General features: G+C 38.2%; 1 protein-coding gene and 1 pseudogene across 6 annotated transcripts in view; both read left to right on the forward strand.

The window, feature by feature from the left end:
- The window catches only part of IGSF11 (immunoglobulin superfamily member 11), a 148,183-nt gene that overhangs the window by 113,026 nt on the left and 15,404 nt on the right, over window positions 1–19,753 (forward strand). For all 6 annotated transcript variants that reach the window (XM_059064752.2, XM_067034552.1, XM_067034557.1 and 3 more), the window contains exons 2-4: window positions 891–1,054; window positions 3,130–3,337; window positions 6,307–6,462. In XM_059064752.2, the coding sequence (XP_058920735.1) occupies window positions 891–1,054; window positions 3,130–3,337; window positions 6,307–6,462 (528 nt within the window). The remainder of the gene's footprint in view (window positions 1–890; window positions 1,055–3,129; window positions 3,338–6,306; window positions 6,463–19,753) is intronic.
- LOC131757365 (tetratricopeptide repeat protein 19, mitochondrial pseudogene) lies at window positions 12,261–13,064 on the forward strand (annotated as a pseudogene).

Consider the following 19,753-nt stretch of genomic DNA (forward strand, 5'->3'; position numbering starts at 1 on the left):
AGTTAAATTTTTTGCATATTAATATTGAATTGTTTCAGAATCATTTTTTGAAAAGACTATTTTTTCCCTCGTTTAATTGTCTTGTATCTTTGTTGAAAAGCATTTGATCATAAATAAAGAGTGTTTATTTCAGAATGATCAATCCTGTGCCATTTGTCTGGTGCTCTGTCCTTATGCTAGTATTACACTGTCTTGATTGCTATAGCTAATTTATAGCAAATTTTGAAATCAGATAGTGTAACGTCTCCAAATTTGTTCTTGTTTTTCAATATTCTTTTGGCTATTCTAGTTCTTTGCCTTGACATGTGTTTTAGAATTAGCTTGTCAATATCTGCAAAAAGTGTGCTGCGATTTTGATTGGCATTGCTCTCCATTGTAGATCTATTTGGAGAGGATTGGCATCTTAACAGTGTTGATTCTTCCAACCCATGAACACTGCATATCCATTTATTTAGTCTTATTTGATTTCTTTCATCAGCATTTTATAGTTTTCCTGAGCATATTTTGTTGGATTTATATATAAGCATTTAATTTTACAGTGTGTTATTGTGTAATGATTCTTTAAAATACTTTCAGTTTATTTCTTATCCCTCATCCCCATTAAAGCTCTGCTTAGACCCTGTCAGTTGAACTCTCCCAATCTGTATTTGAATCTGGCAAATGTCAGATTGTGTCTTACAAAATAGAATAAGTGTCTTCTAATATTTTTCCTTTATAGTTTCTAAGAGGTAAAAGGTTGAAAAATTTTTGTTATTTTTACTCAGTGAGTGGTCAGTAGATGCTTAGTAAGACTGTCATGTCAGTCTTACATTACTGATAGTATAAAACACACAGACCTTTTCTGAAGAGATTTGGTCTATCACATAACCTCTTTGTTCCTCCTTGTGTAGGTGTTGCAGCTTCCCTGGAAGTCTCCGAGAGCCCTGGGAGTGTCCAAGTGGCCCGGGGTCAGACAGCAGTCCTGCCCTGTACTTTCACTACCAGCGCCGCCCTCATTAACCTCAATGTCATTTGGATGGTCATTCCTCTCTCCAATGCAAACCAGCCTGAGCAGGTACTTCTGTTCCATCCTGTGCTACCTCTGAAATTTTAATCTTTTCACAAGAGGTGGGTAGGAAAGCATCTTGAGTACATATTTGATGTCTAGAATAAGGTGATACTTCCGCTGAACCTAAGCTGTTTTAAGTCCTACTCCTGCATTATTAGTCAACTATCAGAATAAGCTATCCTCTTTGTAAAAGATTTTTTTAAAAAATTAAGAGATGTCAAGGGTACCCTTCTGGGGATTTTATGTAGGAACCTGGAATTTCATCAAAACACATTGCTGACTGGAAATACCGGGACAGCAAAAGCAAAGTATATTTTGACAGGGAGGGACTAGCACTAACATAGGTGGATGAGAGAGTACTTTTTAAAGATAGAGATAGGGCTTCCCTGGTGGCGCAGTGGTTAAGAATCCGCCTGCCAATGCAGGGACACGGGTTCGAACCCTGATCCGGGAAGATCCCACCTGCTGCGAAGCAGCTAAGCCCGTGCACCACAACTACTGAGCCTGTGCTCTAGAGCCCATGAGCCACAACTACTGAGCCTACTTGCCACAACTACTGAAGCCCGTGCGCCTATAGCCCACGCTCTGCAACAGAGAAGCCACCACGTTGAGAAGCACATGCACCACAACTACTGAGCCTGCACTCTAGAGCCCGCAAGCCACAACTACTGAAGCCTGCGCGCCTAGAGCCCATGCTCTGCAACAAGAGAAGCCACCACAATGAGAAGCCCGTGCACCACAACGAAGAGTAGCCCACGCGCAGCAACGAAGACCCAATGCAGCCAAAAATAAAAATAAGTTAGTTAAAAATAAATAAAGATAGTGATAATATTAAGGAAGTAACATTAGGTAGTAGTACTTGATTTTTTTGGTTAATTGCACAAGTATTTTAAAATAAACAAAGCCAGACACACTAGATCTCTTTCAAGAGTCTCAAATAAATTAGGGTACGTGAAAATAGAAGCTACTATCTAATAAGGTGTATCAGTTATAGGTAAAAGATCCCATAATATGCGATACCCACTGCAGAAAATAATCCTCGGAAAATTAGTGAATTGTGACCATGACTATACCTTCATTCCCCAAATTAACTTATTTCTGTTATGAAGCTTTTCGGCTTCAGTAAGCTTTTTACTATCTAAAAATATTTGATAAGCTAAGCTTTCTGATAGGAAATTTAAATTGATATATTTAACAGTAACCTCTTCTGTTTCCTTAATCCATGGAACTTTAATAATTAGACTGAGCCTTTGAGATCATTTTGTTCAACTTCATCATTTTAGGAGTCAGTGATAGAGGCAACAAAAGACTTGACCACAGTCTGCCAGACATTTAAGGTAGAGCTAAGATAAAACCAGGTATCTCACTCTCAGCCCAAAGGGCTTTTTGCGGTACCACCCTGAATCCTCTCCCATGAAGAGTTAACTTTGGTAAGGAAATTGACATAGATAAGCAATCATGGACTCATAACTCTTCTTCCCTTTTATGGCGTTCACTTATATTCAGTCTATAACTGTGAGCTATCATTTTGTGACCTAGTAAGCATGAGAATGGCAGTGTTAATTTTTTTAACATTTTTTCTGGAATTAATTTTTTGCACTGGTAAAAGTGTTTATGAACTAATAGTAAGGTATCATAAAATGCACTTTCTATATTCTGTTGAGTTAGGTAAGGATACGATGTTATTCCAGTTTGGTATGTAAGAATTTAGAATCCCTGTTATCTACAGATAGGTGCTGTAGTACAAAGGTGGTGACCTAGAGGGGTGGGATAGGGAGGGTGGGAGGGAGGGGATATGGGGATATATGTATACATATAGCTAAGTCACTTTGTTATGCAGCAGAAACTAACAGAACATTGTAAAGCAATTATACCCAATAGAGATGTTAATAAAATAAAATAAAATGAAAAAGAAAAAAGAAAGCCCAACAAATAATTAAAAAAACAAGTTGGTGACAACTCTAATATTAGAAATAGAATTTTCCAATGTTTGGTGTAGTCTGCTGTTTACCAGATAGTTATTGTTATGTGTCTAGAAGGAGATGCAGTGGCCAATTTATTTCTTTTGCTTTCCTTTGCAGGTCATTCTGTATCAAAGTGGACAGATGATTGACGGTGCCCCCCGGTTCCATGGTAGGGTAGGATTTACAGGCACCATGCCAGCCACCAATGTCTCTATCTTCATTAACAACACCCAGCTATCAGATACAGGCACCTACCAGTGTTTGGTTAACAACCTTCCAGATAGAGGGGGCAGGAATATTGGGGTCACCGGTCTCACAGTTTTAGGTGAGTGACAGGAAATGTTGCAATGTCTTACTTACCTGGGCTTTACTTACAAATTTACTCTCAAGCGTATTTACCTCTGCCAGTTTTTCTGTACTCTCTTTCTGCTTGTGTCCTTTTCCTGTCCTCTCTCCTTTCGGCTCCATCTGGACTCTGCTTCTCCATGCTTCTTCCACATAGTCTCCCCACCCATAACTCCGTTTCAGGTGGCTCTCGAAAGCTTACTTGTTAAATGACTTTTCCTCAAGGTGGAGAAAGGTGGTATAAAATACCATCAAAAGTGGCCTCTCACTTGTCCTAAGATTTTATAGGATAGGATTTATTGTTGAGAGCAAATTAAATCAAGAACAATTGATTATAAGCAGGGAGCAGGGGTTTTAGCACACGTGAGAATAAATTTACTACTACCTCATATCTTTGTAATGCTGAGTAGGCCCCCGACAGTTCTAAGCTTTCGTCTCTTGTCCTGGAAGAATTTTAATAATACTTCCTTTTACTCTCAAAAGTATCCTTGTTTGAATGAGAAATTGTATGATCAGTTTGGTCTTAATACCGAGATCAGATAGATTTAGAGTCTTTTCCAAGGTTTTATAGACCATGAACAACAATAAAGTGTAGCTTAAAATTTAGGTCTCTGTACTCAAACCAGTATTCTTTCTATTATACCATACAGATAGACTATCTCATGCTAAATTAAATTCATTCTGAGCACGTTTTATTTCTCACTTGCACTGCTTCTGAAATAAAGCGCTGCCTCCTAAATGGGTACTTGTGGTAGAAGTGGCTAAATTCAGTTCACCTGGGGAGGATGAGAAGTGTTTAGAGAAGCCTGATGCTCTGGACTGTCCTCCATCCTACTGAAGTCTCAGAATCGACTCCAGGATTTCTTGGTACATTCTCCCCCTTTTCCCTTCCACTGTTGAGTCACTTGAAGATACCAGTGTTGGGGGTTCTTGCCATTTTCCTTCTTTGGGCAAGAAAATGCTATAGCCCTGGCGCCTTGTTCTCCCAGTCTTCAAACAGAATAAGAAAACCAAGGACAATTGGGAGATTTCTGTCCTAGAACTATTATTCATTCAAATATATTAAAATTATATAGACTTTAAAGCACTCTGAATACTGAATACAGAGTACTATTGGAATTTAACATTATTTTGATGCTTACACCTGTAGTTTAGGTAGTGAGCTTCCCACATGATCCACATTTATTTTTCATTTTTTCAAGGAAGAAAAAAACGCTGTAATTTATCTTCTAGTTAGTACTACCTTCAAATAATTATTTTGGCTTTCCCCTCAAAGCCTCATGGTGGCAATGTTTAAAGCAGTAAATTGAGATTGCTTTATCCCATCACAGCAGTTAAGATTCCCTGAGATTTTTCAGTCTTTCTACCTAACCCTTTCATTGTTCTCTCTTCCCTCACCCATTTTCTTTGCTGGTTCCTCTGTGTAGTGCATTCATTTTCCACTCATTCATTCATTTTTGCAAGGTTGAACACATTTATTAAAAAGTCATTAGCATTACAAGTGCATCATCACTTGTATTTAAACTCTACTGTATGCATTACCCAATATGAGAATCCAAGCCATGGGCTTAGTTTATATTTTTTTTGCTTGCTTTTTCACTACAAACTATCACCTTCTTCCTTTAGTATTCTTTGGTTTTTTGTAATTTTTTGTTTCACATCCTTTGTGTCCTTATCTGTCTTAATGATTATAAAATGTCCATTGCATTACTATCAAGTAGTAGATATACTTGAACTTTGCTCTGACTCCTCCCACCATAAATCAGAAGTTGGTACAATGTTGGTGTGTCTGGTTTTGTTTGTAAAGTAACAAAGAATTATGGTAAGGTGGTCTTAGCCGAGAGTAGCTGGCAGGGTAAGTGGATGCTCTTCCTTGAAATATCTTCTTTACAAGGAGGCTCTTTCATCAATTAAAAAATTTTAATTGTGGTAAAATATAACAAAATTTACCATCTTAGCCAATTTTTAAGTGAACAGTTTAGTATATTCACATTGTTGTGCAACCAATCTCCGGAACTTTCTTCAACTTGCAAAAATAAAACTGCTCATTAAATGACATTTCTCCCTCCTCTCAGCAGCTGGAAACCACTGTTCTATTTTCTTTTTCTATGAATTTGAGTACCCTAGGTGCTGCATATAAGTGGAATCATACATTATTTGTCTTATAACTGAATTATTTCACTTAGCATGTTCTCAAGGTTCATCCATGTTGTAGCATGTGTGAGAATTTCCTTACTTATCAAGGTTAAATAATATTCCATTGTATGTATACACTATATATATATATATTTTTGTGTGTGTGTGATATGCGGGCCTCTCACTGTTGTGGCCTCTCCCGTTGCGAAGCACAGGCTCCGGACACGCAGGCTCAGCGGCCATGGCTCACGGGCCCAGCCGCTCCGCGGCACGTGGGATCTTCCCGGACCAGGGCACGAACCCGTGTCCCCTGCATCGGCAGGCGGGCTCTCAACCACTGCGCCACCAGGGAAGCCCTATACACTATATTTTGTTTATCCTTCCATCCCTCTATGGACACTTGGGTTGTTTCCAACTTTTAGCTATTGTGAATAGTGCTGCTCTGAACATGTGTGTATTCAGTAATGCTTTTAAAAGCAATATGTTGACATGAAGGATCTTAAGAATTCTTTGAATACTTCTTTGGAGGAAGAAGAGTGAAACTAAAACCATAAGCTATCTTAAAAATATAATCAGAGGGTGTTGCCCCTTATACATATTTGCTCCCTGCCAGCTGAAGTTGTAGGCCCTGCACCTATGGCCAAACCTGTGCGTCATACATACCATTCACTGGCTTTGCTCATGAGGTAGTCTTCTGGTATGTGTCCCCAAAACAGTGTTCCCTGAGGTTCTAGTGCTGAATGTGGATGTCTCCTCGGTCATCATTTGACTCATGGTAAATGTATTCTTTATTGCTTACCCTTCCTATTATAGTTCCTCCTTCTGCCCCACACTGCCAAATCCAAGGACCCCAGGATATCGGCAGCGATGTCATCCTGCTCTGTAGCTCAGAGGAAGGCACTCCTCGACCAACTTACCTTTGGGAGAAGCTAGACAGTAGTCTCCAACTACCCCCAACAGCCACTCAGGGTATGTACGGTATTGCTTCGCCCATTTAATTCATTATCATGGAAAATTCTGACTCGCAGGCTTACAAAGTAATTGACTTTAATAGAGTTTGAAAAATAACACACTCTATTTGTAACTGCTGAAAAAGCTATCTGGATCGTTTTGTGTTTTCAACTTTAAAGAGAATAAAAATATCTCCTTTCATCTTCGCAATGCTGCCTTTATGAAATACATCTTTCCAGTGGTAACTATATATGGAAATTCTATCCCTTTGTAGTGAAGACTTAAAATAGCTAATTGGTAGTTTCCTTGAATTGTTAACTGTAAGACAATCCTTGACGTTTATAACTGAGAATCTACTTCCTACTTAAGAAAAATCTGCCTAATTTAGTATGAGAAACATCAGCATGGTCGTGAGAGGGTTAATCATCCTGTTTTCAGCCTCAAGTCTAATTAGAGGAGGAAGATGGGAAAGAGAACAGGAAAAGGCCTCAGATCATGGGAGATCCAGGAGTTGATCACACCAGACAGGTAAAGATGGAGGAGGCATGAGTATCACCGATGGTTTTCTGCATGTAAATCCAGCTGCTTAGATTTGATATTAAAGGAAACAACCTTGAAAAATTGAGGAAAATTTATGAAATGAGGGAAATTACAGAATTATATATGTAATTTCTATTTCAAGAGAATAAAATTTAGCAGTCTGTTTGTTGCATCATCTCTAATACAGAGCATGTCTCTTCTAGCATTCTCAGGGCAGATTTACAAATCTTAACTTAAGGACTTGACAGTTAATGGAGAGGTCCCAAACAACCTTAGTTATGCCTGATAAGTTTGAATCATATTTTTGGTATAGACCTGTTATGGAAAGGAAATTCCTAAGTTGTATGGTGAAGTTAGACATTAAAGAACCAGGATCACCAGCCTCTTAAGAGCTTTTCAGTTTCCTTTAAGAATCCCCACAGAAATTATTAATGGACCTTCCCATCACTTTTTAGTTAACCTAGCCCAGTATTATTTAAATAAACTTCTTTTCAACATAATAACTTTCGGGTTACTCTAATAATGATTACTGCAATGCTGTTGTTCCCTACTGATTGTTCATTGCTAGATGTTTTAGCCATACTGTGGGCGAAATAGCTTTTTTTTTTTTTTTGGTGGACTAATCTGTTAATATTACCATTGTAAGTGGCATGTTTAAATTAGCTCTTGTCTTGAAATCCTGAAAACTATATTCAAGTTCGAGATTTTCCACTAAATATTTCTGTGATATTTCACCTCTTTCTTGCCTTTTTGTAAAATAAGGAGATTTAACAATATCATCTCCAAGGTCCTCTGTATCAGCATTAAGATTCTATGATTAAAAAAAAAAAAGATGACGCCCCAGTGAGAGCCAGGTAGGGAGAGAAAGCCAGAGACGGTGCCCACCAGGCAGCAAGTCTAGCTAAGCGCTACCTCAGATGCCTGCCTCTGAGGCCGAAGCTCCAGGAGAAGCAGACCAGCCTCCCCAACACAAGGTCTGAGCGCCCAGTGACTGCTTTGCACTGGTCCCTGGAGCAGCATTGCCTTTGAAGATATGTATGTGTTGCTAACAAATGACTGACTCTGGACCTGAACAACGGAAGCCACAGAATGAACAACATACCTGAGCAAGTCACACTGTCAGTTTTGTTGGAGAGATCTTCAAGATGGCGGAGGAGTAAGAGGTGGAGATCACCTTCCTCCACACAAATACATCAGAAATACAACTACATGTGGAACAACTCCTACAGAACAACTACCGAATGCTGGCAGAAGACCTCAGACTTCCCAAAAGCCGTGTGACTGACAGGGTCTTGGTGCTCCGGCCGGGTGTCAGGCCTGTGCCTCTGAGGTGGGAGAGCCGAGTTCAGGACATTGGTCCACCAGAGACCTCCTGGCTCCACGTAATATCACACAGCAAAAGCTCTCCCAGGGATCTCTATCTCAACGCTAAGACCCAGCTCCTCTCAACAACCAGGAAGCTCCAGTGCTGGACACCCCATGCCAGACAACTAGCAAGACAAGAACACAGCCCCACCAATTAGCAGAGAGGCTGCCTAAAATCATAATAAGGTCACAGACACTGCAAAACATACCACCAGACACGGTCCTGCCCATGAGAAAGACAAGATCCAGCCTCATCCACCAGAACACAGGCACTAGTTCCCTCCACTAGGAAGCCTACACAACCCACTGAACCAACCTTAGCCACTGGGGGCAGACACCAAAAACAATGGGAACTATGAACCTGCAGCCTGTGAAAAGGAGACCCCAAACACAGCAAGTTAAGCAAAATGAGAAGCAGAGAAACACACAGCAGATGAAGGAGCAAGGTATAAACCCACCTGACCAAACAAATGAAGAGGAAATAGGCAGTCACCTGAAAAAGAATTCAGAGTAATGATAGTAAAGATGATTCAAACTCTTGGAAATAGAATGGAGAAAATACAGGAAATGTTTAATAAGGACCTAGAAGAACTAAAGAGGAAACAGACAATGATGAACAACACAATATATGAAATTAAATATTCTCTAGAAGGAATCAGTAGTACAATACTGAGGCAGAAGAATGGATAAGTGACCTGGAAGATAAAATAGTGGAAATAACTACCACAGAGCAGAATAAAGAAAAAAGAATGAAAAGAATTCAGGGCAGTCTTAGAGACCTCTGGGACAACATTAAACGCAGCACATTCGAATTATAGGGGTCCCAGAAGAAGAAGAGAAAAAGAAAGAGACTGAGAAAATATTTGAAGATTATAGTTGAAAATTTCCCTAATATGGGAAAGGAAATAGTCAAGTCCAGGAAGGGCAGAGAGTCCCATACCGGATAAGTCCAAAGAGAAACAGCCAAGACACATATTAATCAAACTCTCAAAAATTAAACACAAAGAGAAAATATTAAAAGCAGCAAGGGAAAAACAACAAATAACATACAAGGGAATCCCCATAAGGTTAACAGCTGATCTTTCAATAGAAACTCTGCAAGCCAGAAGGGAGTGGCACAATATATTTAAAGTGATGAAAGGGAAAAACCTACAACCAAGATTACTCTACCCACCAAGGATCTCATTCAGATTCAATGGAGAAATTAAAATCTTCACAGACAAGGAAAAGCTAAGAGAATTCAGCACCACCAAACCAGCTTTACAACAAATGCTAAAGGAACTTCTCTAGGCAGGAAACATAAGAGAAGGAAAAGACCTACAATAACAAACCCGAAACAATTAAGAAAATGGTAATAGGAACATACATATCGATAATTACCTTAAATGTAAATGGAATAAATGCTCCAACCGAAAGACATAAACTGGCTGAATGGATACAAAAACAACACCCACATATATGCTATGACAGACCCACTTCAGACCTATGGACACAGCCAGACTGAAAGTGAGGAGATGGAAAATGATATTCCATGCAAATGGAAATCAAAAGAAAGCTAGAGTAGCAATTCTCATATCAGACAAAATAGACTTTAAAACAAAGACTATTATAAGAGGCAAAGAAGGACACTACATAATGTTCAAGGGATGAATCCAAGAAGAAGATATAACAATTGTAAATATTTATGCACCCAACATAGGAGCACCTCCATACATAAGGCAAATGCTAACAGCCATAAAAGGGGAAATTGACAGTAACACAGTCATAGTAGGGGACTTTAACACCCCGCTTTCACCAATGGACACATCATCCAAAATGAAAATAAATAAGGAAACACAAGCTTTAAATGATACATTAAACAAGATGGACTTAGTTGATATTTATAGGACATCCCATCCAAAAACAATAGAACGCACTTTCTTCTCAACTGCTCATGGAACATTCTCCAGGATAGACCATATCTTGGGTCACAAATCAAACCTTGGTAAATTTAAGAAAATTGAAATAGTATCAAGTATCTTTTCTGACCACAACGCTATGAGACTAGATATCAATTACAGGAAAAAATCTGTAAAAAATACAAACATATGGAGGCTAAACAATGCACTACTTAATAACCAAGAGATCACTGAAGAAATCAAAGAGAAAATCAAAAAATACCTAGAAACAAATGACAAGGAAAACACGACGACCCAAAACCTATGGGATGCAGCAAAAGCAGTTCTAAGAGGGAAGTTTATAGCAATACAATCCTACCTTAAGAAACAAGAAACATCTCAAATAAACAACCTAACCTTACACTTAAAGCATTAGAGAAAGAAGAACAAAAAAACTCCAAAGTTAGCAGAAGGAAAGAAATCATAAAGATCAGATCAGAAATAAATGAAAAAGAAATGAAGGAAACGATAGCAATGATCAGTAAAATTAAAAGCTGGTTCTTTGAGAAGATAAACAAAATTGATGAACCATTAGCCAAACTCATCTAGAAAAAAAGGGAGAAGACTCAAATCAATAGAATTAGAAATGAAAAAGGGGAAGTAACAACTGACACTGCAGAAATACAAGGATCATGGGAGATTACTACAAGGAACTGTATGCCAATAAAAAGGACATCCTGGAAGAAATGGACAAATTCTTAGAAAAGCACAACCTGCCAAGACTGAACCGGGAGGAAATAGAAAATATGAACAGACCTATCACAAGCACTGAAATTGAGACTGTGGTTAAAAATCTTCCAACAAACAAAAGTCCAGGACCAGACGGCTTCACAGGCGAATTCTATCAAACATTTAGAGAAGAGCTAACACCTATCCTTCTCAAACTCTTCCAAAATATAGCAGAGGGAGGAACACTCCCAAACTCATTCTATGAGGCCACTATCACCCTGATATCAAAATCAGACAAAGATGTCAGAAAAAAAGAAAACTACAGGCCAATATTACTGATGAACATGGATGCAAAAATCCTCAACAAAATACTAGCAAACAGAATCCAACAGCACATAAAAAGGAACATACACCATGATCAAGTGGGGTTTATCCCAGGAATGCAAGGATTCTTCAATATATGCAAATCAATCAATGTGATACACCATATTAACAAATGGAAGGATAAAAACCATATGATCATCTCAATAGATGCAGAAAAAGCTTTCTACAAAATTCAGCACCCATTTATGATAAAAACCCTCCAGAAAGTAGTCATAGAGGGAACTTTCCTCAACATAATAAAGGCCATATATGACAAACCCACAGCCAACATCATTCTGAATGGTGAAAAACTGAAAGCATTTCCACTAAGATCAGGAACAAGACAAGGTTGTCCACTCTCACCACTATTATTCAACATAGTTTTGGAAGTTTTAGCCACAGCAATCAGAGAAGAAAAAGAAATAAAAGGAATCCAAATCGGAAAAGAAGAAGTAAAGCTGTCACTATTTGCAGATGACATGATACTATACATAGAGAATCCTAAAGATGCTACCAGAAAACTACTAGAGCTAATCAACGAATTTGGTAAAGTGACAGGATATAAAATTAATGCACAGAAATCTCTTACATTCCTGTACAGTAATGATGAAGAATCTGAAAGAGACATTAAAGAAACACTCCCATTTACCATTGCAACAAAAAGAATAAAATATCTAGGAATAAACCTACCTAAGGAAACAAAAGACCTGTGTGCAGAAAACTATGACACTGATGAAAGAAATTAAAGATGATACAAACGGATGGAGAGATACACCACATTCTTGGATTGGAAGAATCCAAGTCATTGTGAAAATGACTGTACTACCCGAAGCAATCTAGAGATTCAATGCAATCCCTATCAAACTACCAATGGCATTTTTCACAGAAGTAGAACAGAAAATTTCACAATTTCACAACTGCTGCGGCTGGCAGTTTTGCATCATGAAAGATGAGCCAGAAGAAGCGAAGCTAATTTTGCATGATACTCTTCATCTTGCCTATAAGAGTGGTAACAAGAAGGCCATCGCTTACACTTATGATTTGATGGCCAATGTATCATTTATACAGGGTCAGCTTGAAAATGCGGAAAAACTTTTTAGAGCAACGATGAGTTACTTGCTTGGAGGGGCCATGCAACAGGAAGACAATGCAATAATAGAAATCTCTCTAAAGCTGGCCACTATTTATACTGCTCAGAATAGACAGGAACTGGCTCTTGCCGGCTGTAATTCTTCATTTCAGCTCTAGAGGAAAAAATTGAAAGAAAAGGAATTATCAGAAGACACTTTGTCAGTGGAAGAGAAAGCCAACACCCACCTCCTCTTGGGCATGTTCCTAGACATCTATGCCCACTACCTTCTGTTCTCCAAGCAGCCATCACAGGCACAAAGGATGTATGAAGAAGCTTTACAGATCTCTGAAGAAATACTAGGAGAAAGACACCCACAAACCATCATGCTGCCGAGTGACCTGGCCATCACCCTGGATGCACAGGGCCGCTCTGACGAGGCCTGTGTTCACGCACAGAGGGCGTCAGACCTGGCGAGACAGGCGGAGCACCCTGAGCTCCACGCGCTGCTCAGTCATCTGGCTGCAGCCCTGGCACACAGAGCACGATATGCACAAGCAGAAGAGATCTACCAGGAAGCACTGAAGTGAGCAAAGCTGTAATGAGATGAGATTTCTGTGCAGCACATCAGGGAAAAGCTGGCTGAGCTGTTAAGAAAAAGAAGACCTTTGTCGTAACCGTACCAAGCTCTAGACCCCTTTTTGTTATAGGGAACGCCTAGTAACACCTCTTATTCCAGTCCCAGCAGCACCTAATCATTGGCTTAAATCCTTTGTCCTTGATACTCAAGTCCCCTCAACTTAGCCTTGGTGGAGGACAAGCTGTATACACTGTATACACGCCCACTTTTGTTGTGCAAAGAAAACTTTCACCGCCACCTAATTTTGCTTCTAAGGACAGGTGTCAGTTGATGCTTTCCATTGTAACAGATGGTTGGTTAGGTGCTGTCCATGCTGGTCCGAGTATAGCTCTAGATTAAGAGAGGCCAGTTTCCCTCTGGGGTAGAGTCCGGTATTTCAGCCAGGCATCTCTCCCATTAGATTTTTGTCTACCAATTTGCTGCCTTCTCTTATTTTATCAATACCTGGCAGACCAGAGCTACCGGTCTCATGGCAAAGGGGGATGACAGTGAGTTATTCTCTCTTACCATCTATCTCCTGAAGCCCAATGTGGGATTTAATGCATAAAAAAGTAATATCTTGGCCCGCCACCAGCATCCAGCATGAAGTTTTAAAGTGGGAATTAGGCACTTGAAAGTATAGTGCCCATTTGATTATAAATAAAAGTGAACTGTGTGTTTTTATATGTATCTGGTTATATACAACTATGAAAAAAGGAGGGCAAGGAATGACGACCTCCTGCATCCCTGCTCTCTGAGCATTCACTCCTCTGCATCCAGTCACAGGTGTCCCCAAACCCTCTGACTCTGAGTGGGGCCCTATAGGTGTAGTGTTTTTTGTTTGTTTGTTTGTTTTTATAACATCTTTATTGGAGTATAACTATTTTACAATGGTGTATTAGTTTCTGCTTTACAACAAAGTGAATCAGTTGTACATATACATATGTTCCCATATCTCTTCTCTCTTGCATCTCCCTCCCTCCCACCCTCCCTATCCCAACCCTCTAGGTGGTCACAAAGCACCGAGCTGATCTCCCTGTGCCATGCGGCTGCTTCCCACTAGCTATCTATTTTACGTTCGGTAGTGTATATATGTCCATGCCACTCTCTCACTTCGTCCCAGCTTACCCTTCCCCCTCCCCATATCCTCAGGTCCATGCTCTAGTACGTCTGTGTTTTATTCCCGTCCTACCACTAAGAAAAAAAAAAGTCATGAAGAGATTAGGTGTAGTGTTGAAAGCTTCCCAGTCGCTCTGATGTGTCCTACTGGTGCTGTAGAAGAACCAGTGCCCTGGACCCTAGCTCTGGCTTTTGGAGTTTGGGTCTTAGTATCTTCGTGTGTAGTGAGATTCTCTCTTAGCCCTGGGAGAATGCATTTGGTGGATGACCTTACCTGGATAGGCTGCTGTGTTGAGAGCTTTATCACACTGCCTCAGAGTATGTAAAGTACACAACACAGGGGGCATCGATGATGTTTTTACCCCAGCAGTTCAATTCTTCTAGGTACCATGAAGGAACCCTGTTGTTGCTGATATGCCTTTTTTGGGGGGGTAGGATAAACTGATAGTTTGGGTTCCTGTGTACATACTAGGAGAACGCTTTCATAATAAACTAGACACTCTGCAATAAAATAAATAAATAAATAAAACAAAATTATGTCGCAATAAAAGTTACCAAAAAGTTGTCCTTATAGAGTTTATATGTTTACTAGATATTGAGTAAATTTAGAACCAGCATCCTGTGGAGGTATACTTTGATTTTATACAGAGGAATAATAAAGTGGATTTAGTATTGTTCTTTTGGTATATAAAACTTTGAATTCTAAAATAAGTGAAAAGTATGTTTGATGGATATTATCTGAAGCAAAATATAGCAATCTGGGCAGTGTTTCATTAGGCCCGTATAGTTGGCCCAGGTCCCATTAAGTGGAAACATAATGCATGACACAGTTCATCAGCCTCTGCATCAGTGGGTTCTCAACCAGGGACAGTTTCATTTGGCAGTGTCTGGAGACATTTTCGGTTGTCACAGCTGGGAGGAAGGTGCTACTGGCAGCTAGTAGGTAGAGGCCAGGGATGCTGCTGAACATCCTATATGCACAGGTCAGCCCCCACAATAAAGAATTATCCAGCCCCAAATGTCAACAAGTGAATTAAATTAAAAGATTTTTCAAACATTAAAACACCCTTGCATTTCTGGAATAAAGTCTATTTGTGATTAGTTTTAAATGAATTGCTAATATACAGTATGCTAATATTTTAATAGAACTTTCTCATCTGTGATCATAAGGGAGAATGGCCCATATTTTTCTGTCTTGCGTTATCCTTGGTTGAGTTTTAGTATCAGATGATAAAATGAGTTGGGCAGTTCTTCCTCTTTTCCTGTTCTCTGAAACAGTACGAATAAGACAGAGATGTTTTAGGACAAAGAAGACAGTGTGTTTGGCATGGAGTAAGCAAGGCAGTGAATAGTAGGAGCTATTTTGTCCGCTTACAGGTGCTACAGTGGGGGTATGTATACATACATATTTCTTAAAATTTATATTTGTTAGTCGTATTATTCAAATACTTTATATCTTTACCAATATTTTATTTGTTTCAGCTAGTATTTTATGTGAGAGATTTGTTTAAAAATCACATAGTAGGATTGTGGATTTATCAATTATGCCTTCTTGTTTTTAGCCTATCCCGAGCCTCTGTTGCTTATAGGTTGTTATATCTCACTGATTCTCTATGCTTAATATGCATTTTTGTGTTATTTTAACTGATATTAAAACCCCTGTAGTGCTTTCTTTGGTTAATTCTTATTGTTATGTTTGTCTTTTATGGTTCATTTACTTTCAGGTTTCCATGCTTTATGTTTTAGGTGTATCTCTTATAAACAGCATGTCTGGATCTAGTTTGGTTTCCAGTCTACAATCTGAGAACATTTTTCCTTTGATTGATTGAATCCATTTACATTAATTTTGATAATGGATATACTTAGGTTAATTTCTAATACCATATTTTATGTTTTCTATTTACCCAGCTTTTTCTTTTACACCCTATCCCATACCTTCTACTGATTCTTTCAATGTTCGTTTTAAATTATGCATTTTTCCTTCTTGGTTCCTAAGAAATCTTCTGTTGTCCTTATCCTTTCATAATTTAATGCAGCGAAGAGAGATGATTAACTCTCCTGCTTGCTTGAGAACTCTGTGCAGAACCTGGTATGATGATCATAGATGGAACATCTTTACTATCACTATAGTCCAACGCTATCATGTTACAAGGGAGGAGACTGAGGCCCAGAGAGGATAGCTGGTTTGCCCAAAGTCCACTGATAGAAAGCACTCCCATTCTCCTGCCAGGCTGGGAAGCCTCAGGAATCATGATTCTCCTTCTTGAACTCCCACTCTGTTTCCCTTCTCAGTGAGAGTGTGTCCATTTTTCTCTCATGGGGGGCAGAAAAGTCTTCAGCCACTTAATTTGCCCAATAAACAGGGGCTATTTCCTCTTCATCGAGATGTTATTCTGACCAAAGATAAGATTTCCCCTTTATTTTGCCCTCAGACATAAAGAAGCTAGTCCTATGCAGTGTTCATTGCTCCCTCTTCTGAAAAAATTAAATACGAGCTATTATCATAACTGTATTCATTTGTTCATCCATTCATCCTTTCTTATAGTGTGTGTGTGTGTGTGTGTGTGTGTACACATACACAGACACAACACTTATTCTGTGCAGTTTCTTTAGGGTAGAGTGTTGGGGAAGGTAAAGGAATATAAAAATAAAGAGATATATCTCCATTCTAGAGTTCACTGTCTAATTGGGGAGACCAATATAAAGAGATAACTACAGTGCTATGTATTTAATGCTATAAAGGTGTTTATAGTGCTATAAAGTTAAAATGATAGAAGTATTAATTCTCCCTGAAGAGTTTAGGAAGGACTTTATAGGGAATGAAATTCCTGAGAAGAAAAGGATCTTAAGGGATGAGTAGCTGTTTTACCAGGTAAAAGCGGTTATTATCAATAGAGAGAACCATGCATGCAAAATCTTACAAGCATAAAAGTTTGACTTTTTTGTTGAAGTATAGTTGATTTGCAGTGTTATATTAGTTTCAGATATACAACATAGTGATTCAATATTTTTATAGATTATACTACATTTAAAGTTATTATAAAATATTGGCTATATTTCCTGTGTTATACATTACATCATTGTATCTTATTTTTTTTTTATACCTTGTAGTTTGTACCTCTTAATTCCCTTCCCCTTCCTTGACCCTCCACCAACCACTTTCCCCACTGGTAACCCCTAGTTTGTTCTCTGTATCTCTGAGTCTGTTTTGTACTGTTCATTCATTTGTTTTATTTTTTAGATTCCATATGTAAGTGAAAACATACAGTTTTTGTCTTTCTCTGTCTGACTTACCTCACTGAACAATACCTTCCAGGCCCATCCATGTTGTTGCAAATGGCAGAATTTCATTCTTTTTTATGGCTGAGTATTCCTGTGTGTGTGTGTGTGTGTGTGTGTGTGTGTGTGTGTATTCCACCCACATCTTCTTTATCCTTTCATCTGTTGATGGACATTTAGGTTGCTTCCATATTTTGGCTATTGTAAATAATGCTATGAACATTAGGTTGCATACATCTTTTTGAATTTATGTTTTCATTTTCTTTGGATATATACCCAGCAGTGGAATTGCTGGATCATATGGAAGTTCTATTTTCAGTTTCTTTGAAAAACCTCCATGCTGTTTTCCATAGTGAGTATAAAAATTTACATTCCCACTGACAGTGTATGTTCCCTTTTCTCTATATCCTTGCCAACATTTATTATTTGTTGTCTTTTTTACAGTAGCAATTCTGACAGTGTGAAGTGATAGCTCCTTGTGTTTTCGATTTGCATTTCCCTGATGACTAGCAATGTTGAACATATTTTCATATGTCTGTTGGCCATCTATATGTCTTCTTTGGAAAAATGTCTAGTCAGGTCTTCTGCCAAATTTTTAACCAGGTTGTTTGATTTTTAGATATTGAGGTGTATGAACTGTTTATGTATTTTGGATATTAACCCATTACCAGCATGTCATTTTCAAATATCTTCTCCCATTCAGTAGGTTATTTTTTTCATTTTGTATTTGGTTTCCTTCACTGTGTAAAAGCCTTTAATATTGTTGCTTTTGCTTCCCTTGCCTAAAGAAACAGGTCCAAAAATATTGGTAACACTTATGTGAAAGAGTGTATTGCCTATGTTTTTTTCTTGGAGTTTTATAGTTTTCAATCTTACATTTAAGTTTTTAATCCATTTTGAATTTATTTTTGTATGTGGTGTGACAAATGTTCTAATTTCATCTTTTTACAGGTAGCTGTTCAGTTTTCCCAACACCACTTATTGAAGAGACTGACTTTTCCCATTGTATATTTTTGCCTCCTTTGTAGATTAACTGATCCATGTGTGCGTGAGTTTATTTCTGGACTCTCTATTCTGTTTCATTGATCTATGTGTCTGTTTTTTGTAACATTCTGTTTTGCTTACTGTAGCTTTGTAGTATATTCTGAAGTCAGAGAGGATTATACCTCCAGCTTTGGGATTCTTTTTCCCCCTAAAGATTGCTTTGGATATTAGGGGTCTTTGGAAGTTCCATATGAATCTTAGGATCATTTGTTTTAGTTCTGTGAAAAATGTCATGGGTATTTTGATAGGGATTGCATTAAATCTGTAAATTGCTTTGGGTAGTATGGACATTTTAACAATATTAGTTCTTCCAATCCATGAACACAGGATATCTTTCCATATCTTTGTATCATCTTCAGTTTCCTTCATCAGTGTGTTATAGTTTTCTAAGTATGGGCCTTTCATCTCCTTGGTTAAATTTATTCCTAGGTATTTTATTCTTTTTGATATGATTGTAAATGGGATTCTTTCTTGTATTCCCTTTCTGATAGTTTATTATTGATGTATAGAAAAGAAGCAGATCTCTGTATATTGATCTTATATCATGTAACTTGATTAAATTCATTTATTAGTTTTAATAGTTTTTTGGTGGAGAATTTAGGGCTTTCTATATATAGCATTGTATCATCTGCAAATAGTGACAGTTTTACCTCTTCCCTTTTAAAATTTTTATTATCTGATTGCTGTGGTTAGGACTTCCAATGTTGTGTTAAATAGAAATAGTGAGAATGGACATGTTTGTCTTGTTCCTGATTTTAGAGGAAAAACTTTCAGATTTTCCCCATTGAGTATGTTGTTTGTTAGCTGTGGGTTTGTCATAAATGGCCCTTATTATTTTGATATATGTTCTTTTATACCAACTATGTTGAGAGTTTTTTTTATCATGAATGGGTGTTGAATTTTGTCAGATGCTTTTTCTGCATCTATCTAAGTGATCATGTGATTTTTATCCTTCCTTTTGTTAATGTGGTATATCACATTGACTGATTTGTGGATACTGAACCATCCTTGCATCCCTGGAATAAATCCCACTTGATCAAGGTGTATGATTCTTTTTATATACTGTTGAATTTGGTTTGCTGATATTTTGTTGAAGGTTTTTGCATCTTTGTTCTTCAGAAATGTTGCCCTGTAATTTTTAGGGTAGTATTGTTATCTAATTTTGGTATCAGGGTGACTGTGGCCTCACAGAATGAATTTAGGAGTGTTCCTTCTTCTTTAATTTTTGGAACAGTATAAGATGGATAGGTATGAACTCTTCTGTATATGTTTGGTAGAATTCCCCTGTGAAGCTATCTAGTCCTG

This window comes from Kogia breviceps, chromosome 5 (genome assembly GCF_026419965.1).
Source record: "Kogia breviceps isolate mKogBre1 chromosome 5, mKogBre1 haplotype 1, whole genome shotgun sequence".
Taxonomy (NCBI): domain Eukaryota; kingdom Metazoa; phylum Chordata; class Mammalia; order Artiodactyla; family Physeteridae; genus Kogia; species Kogia breviceps.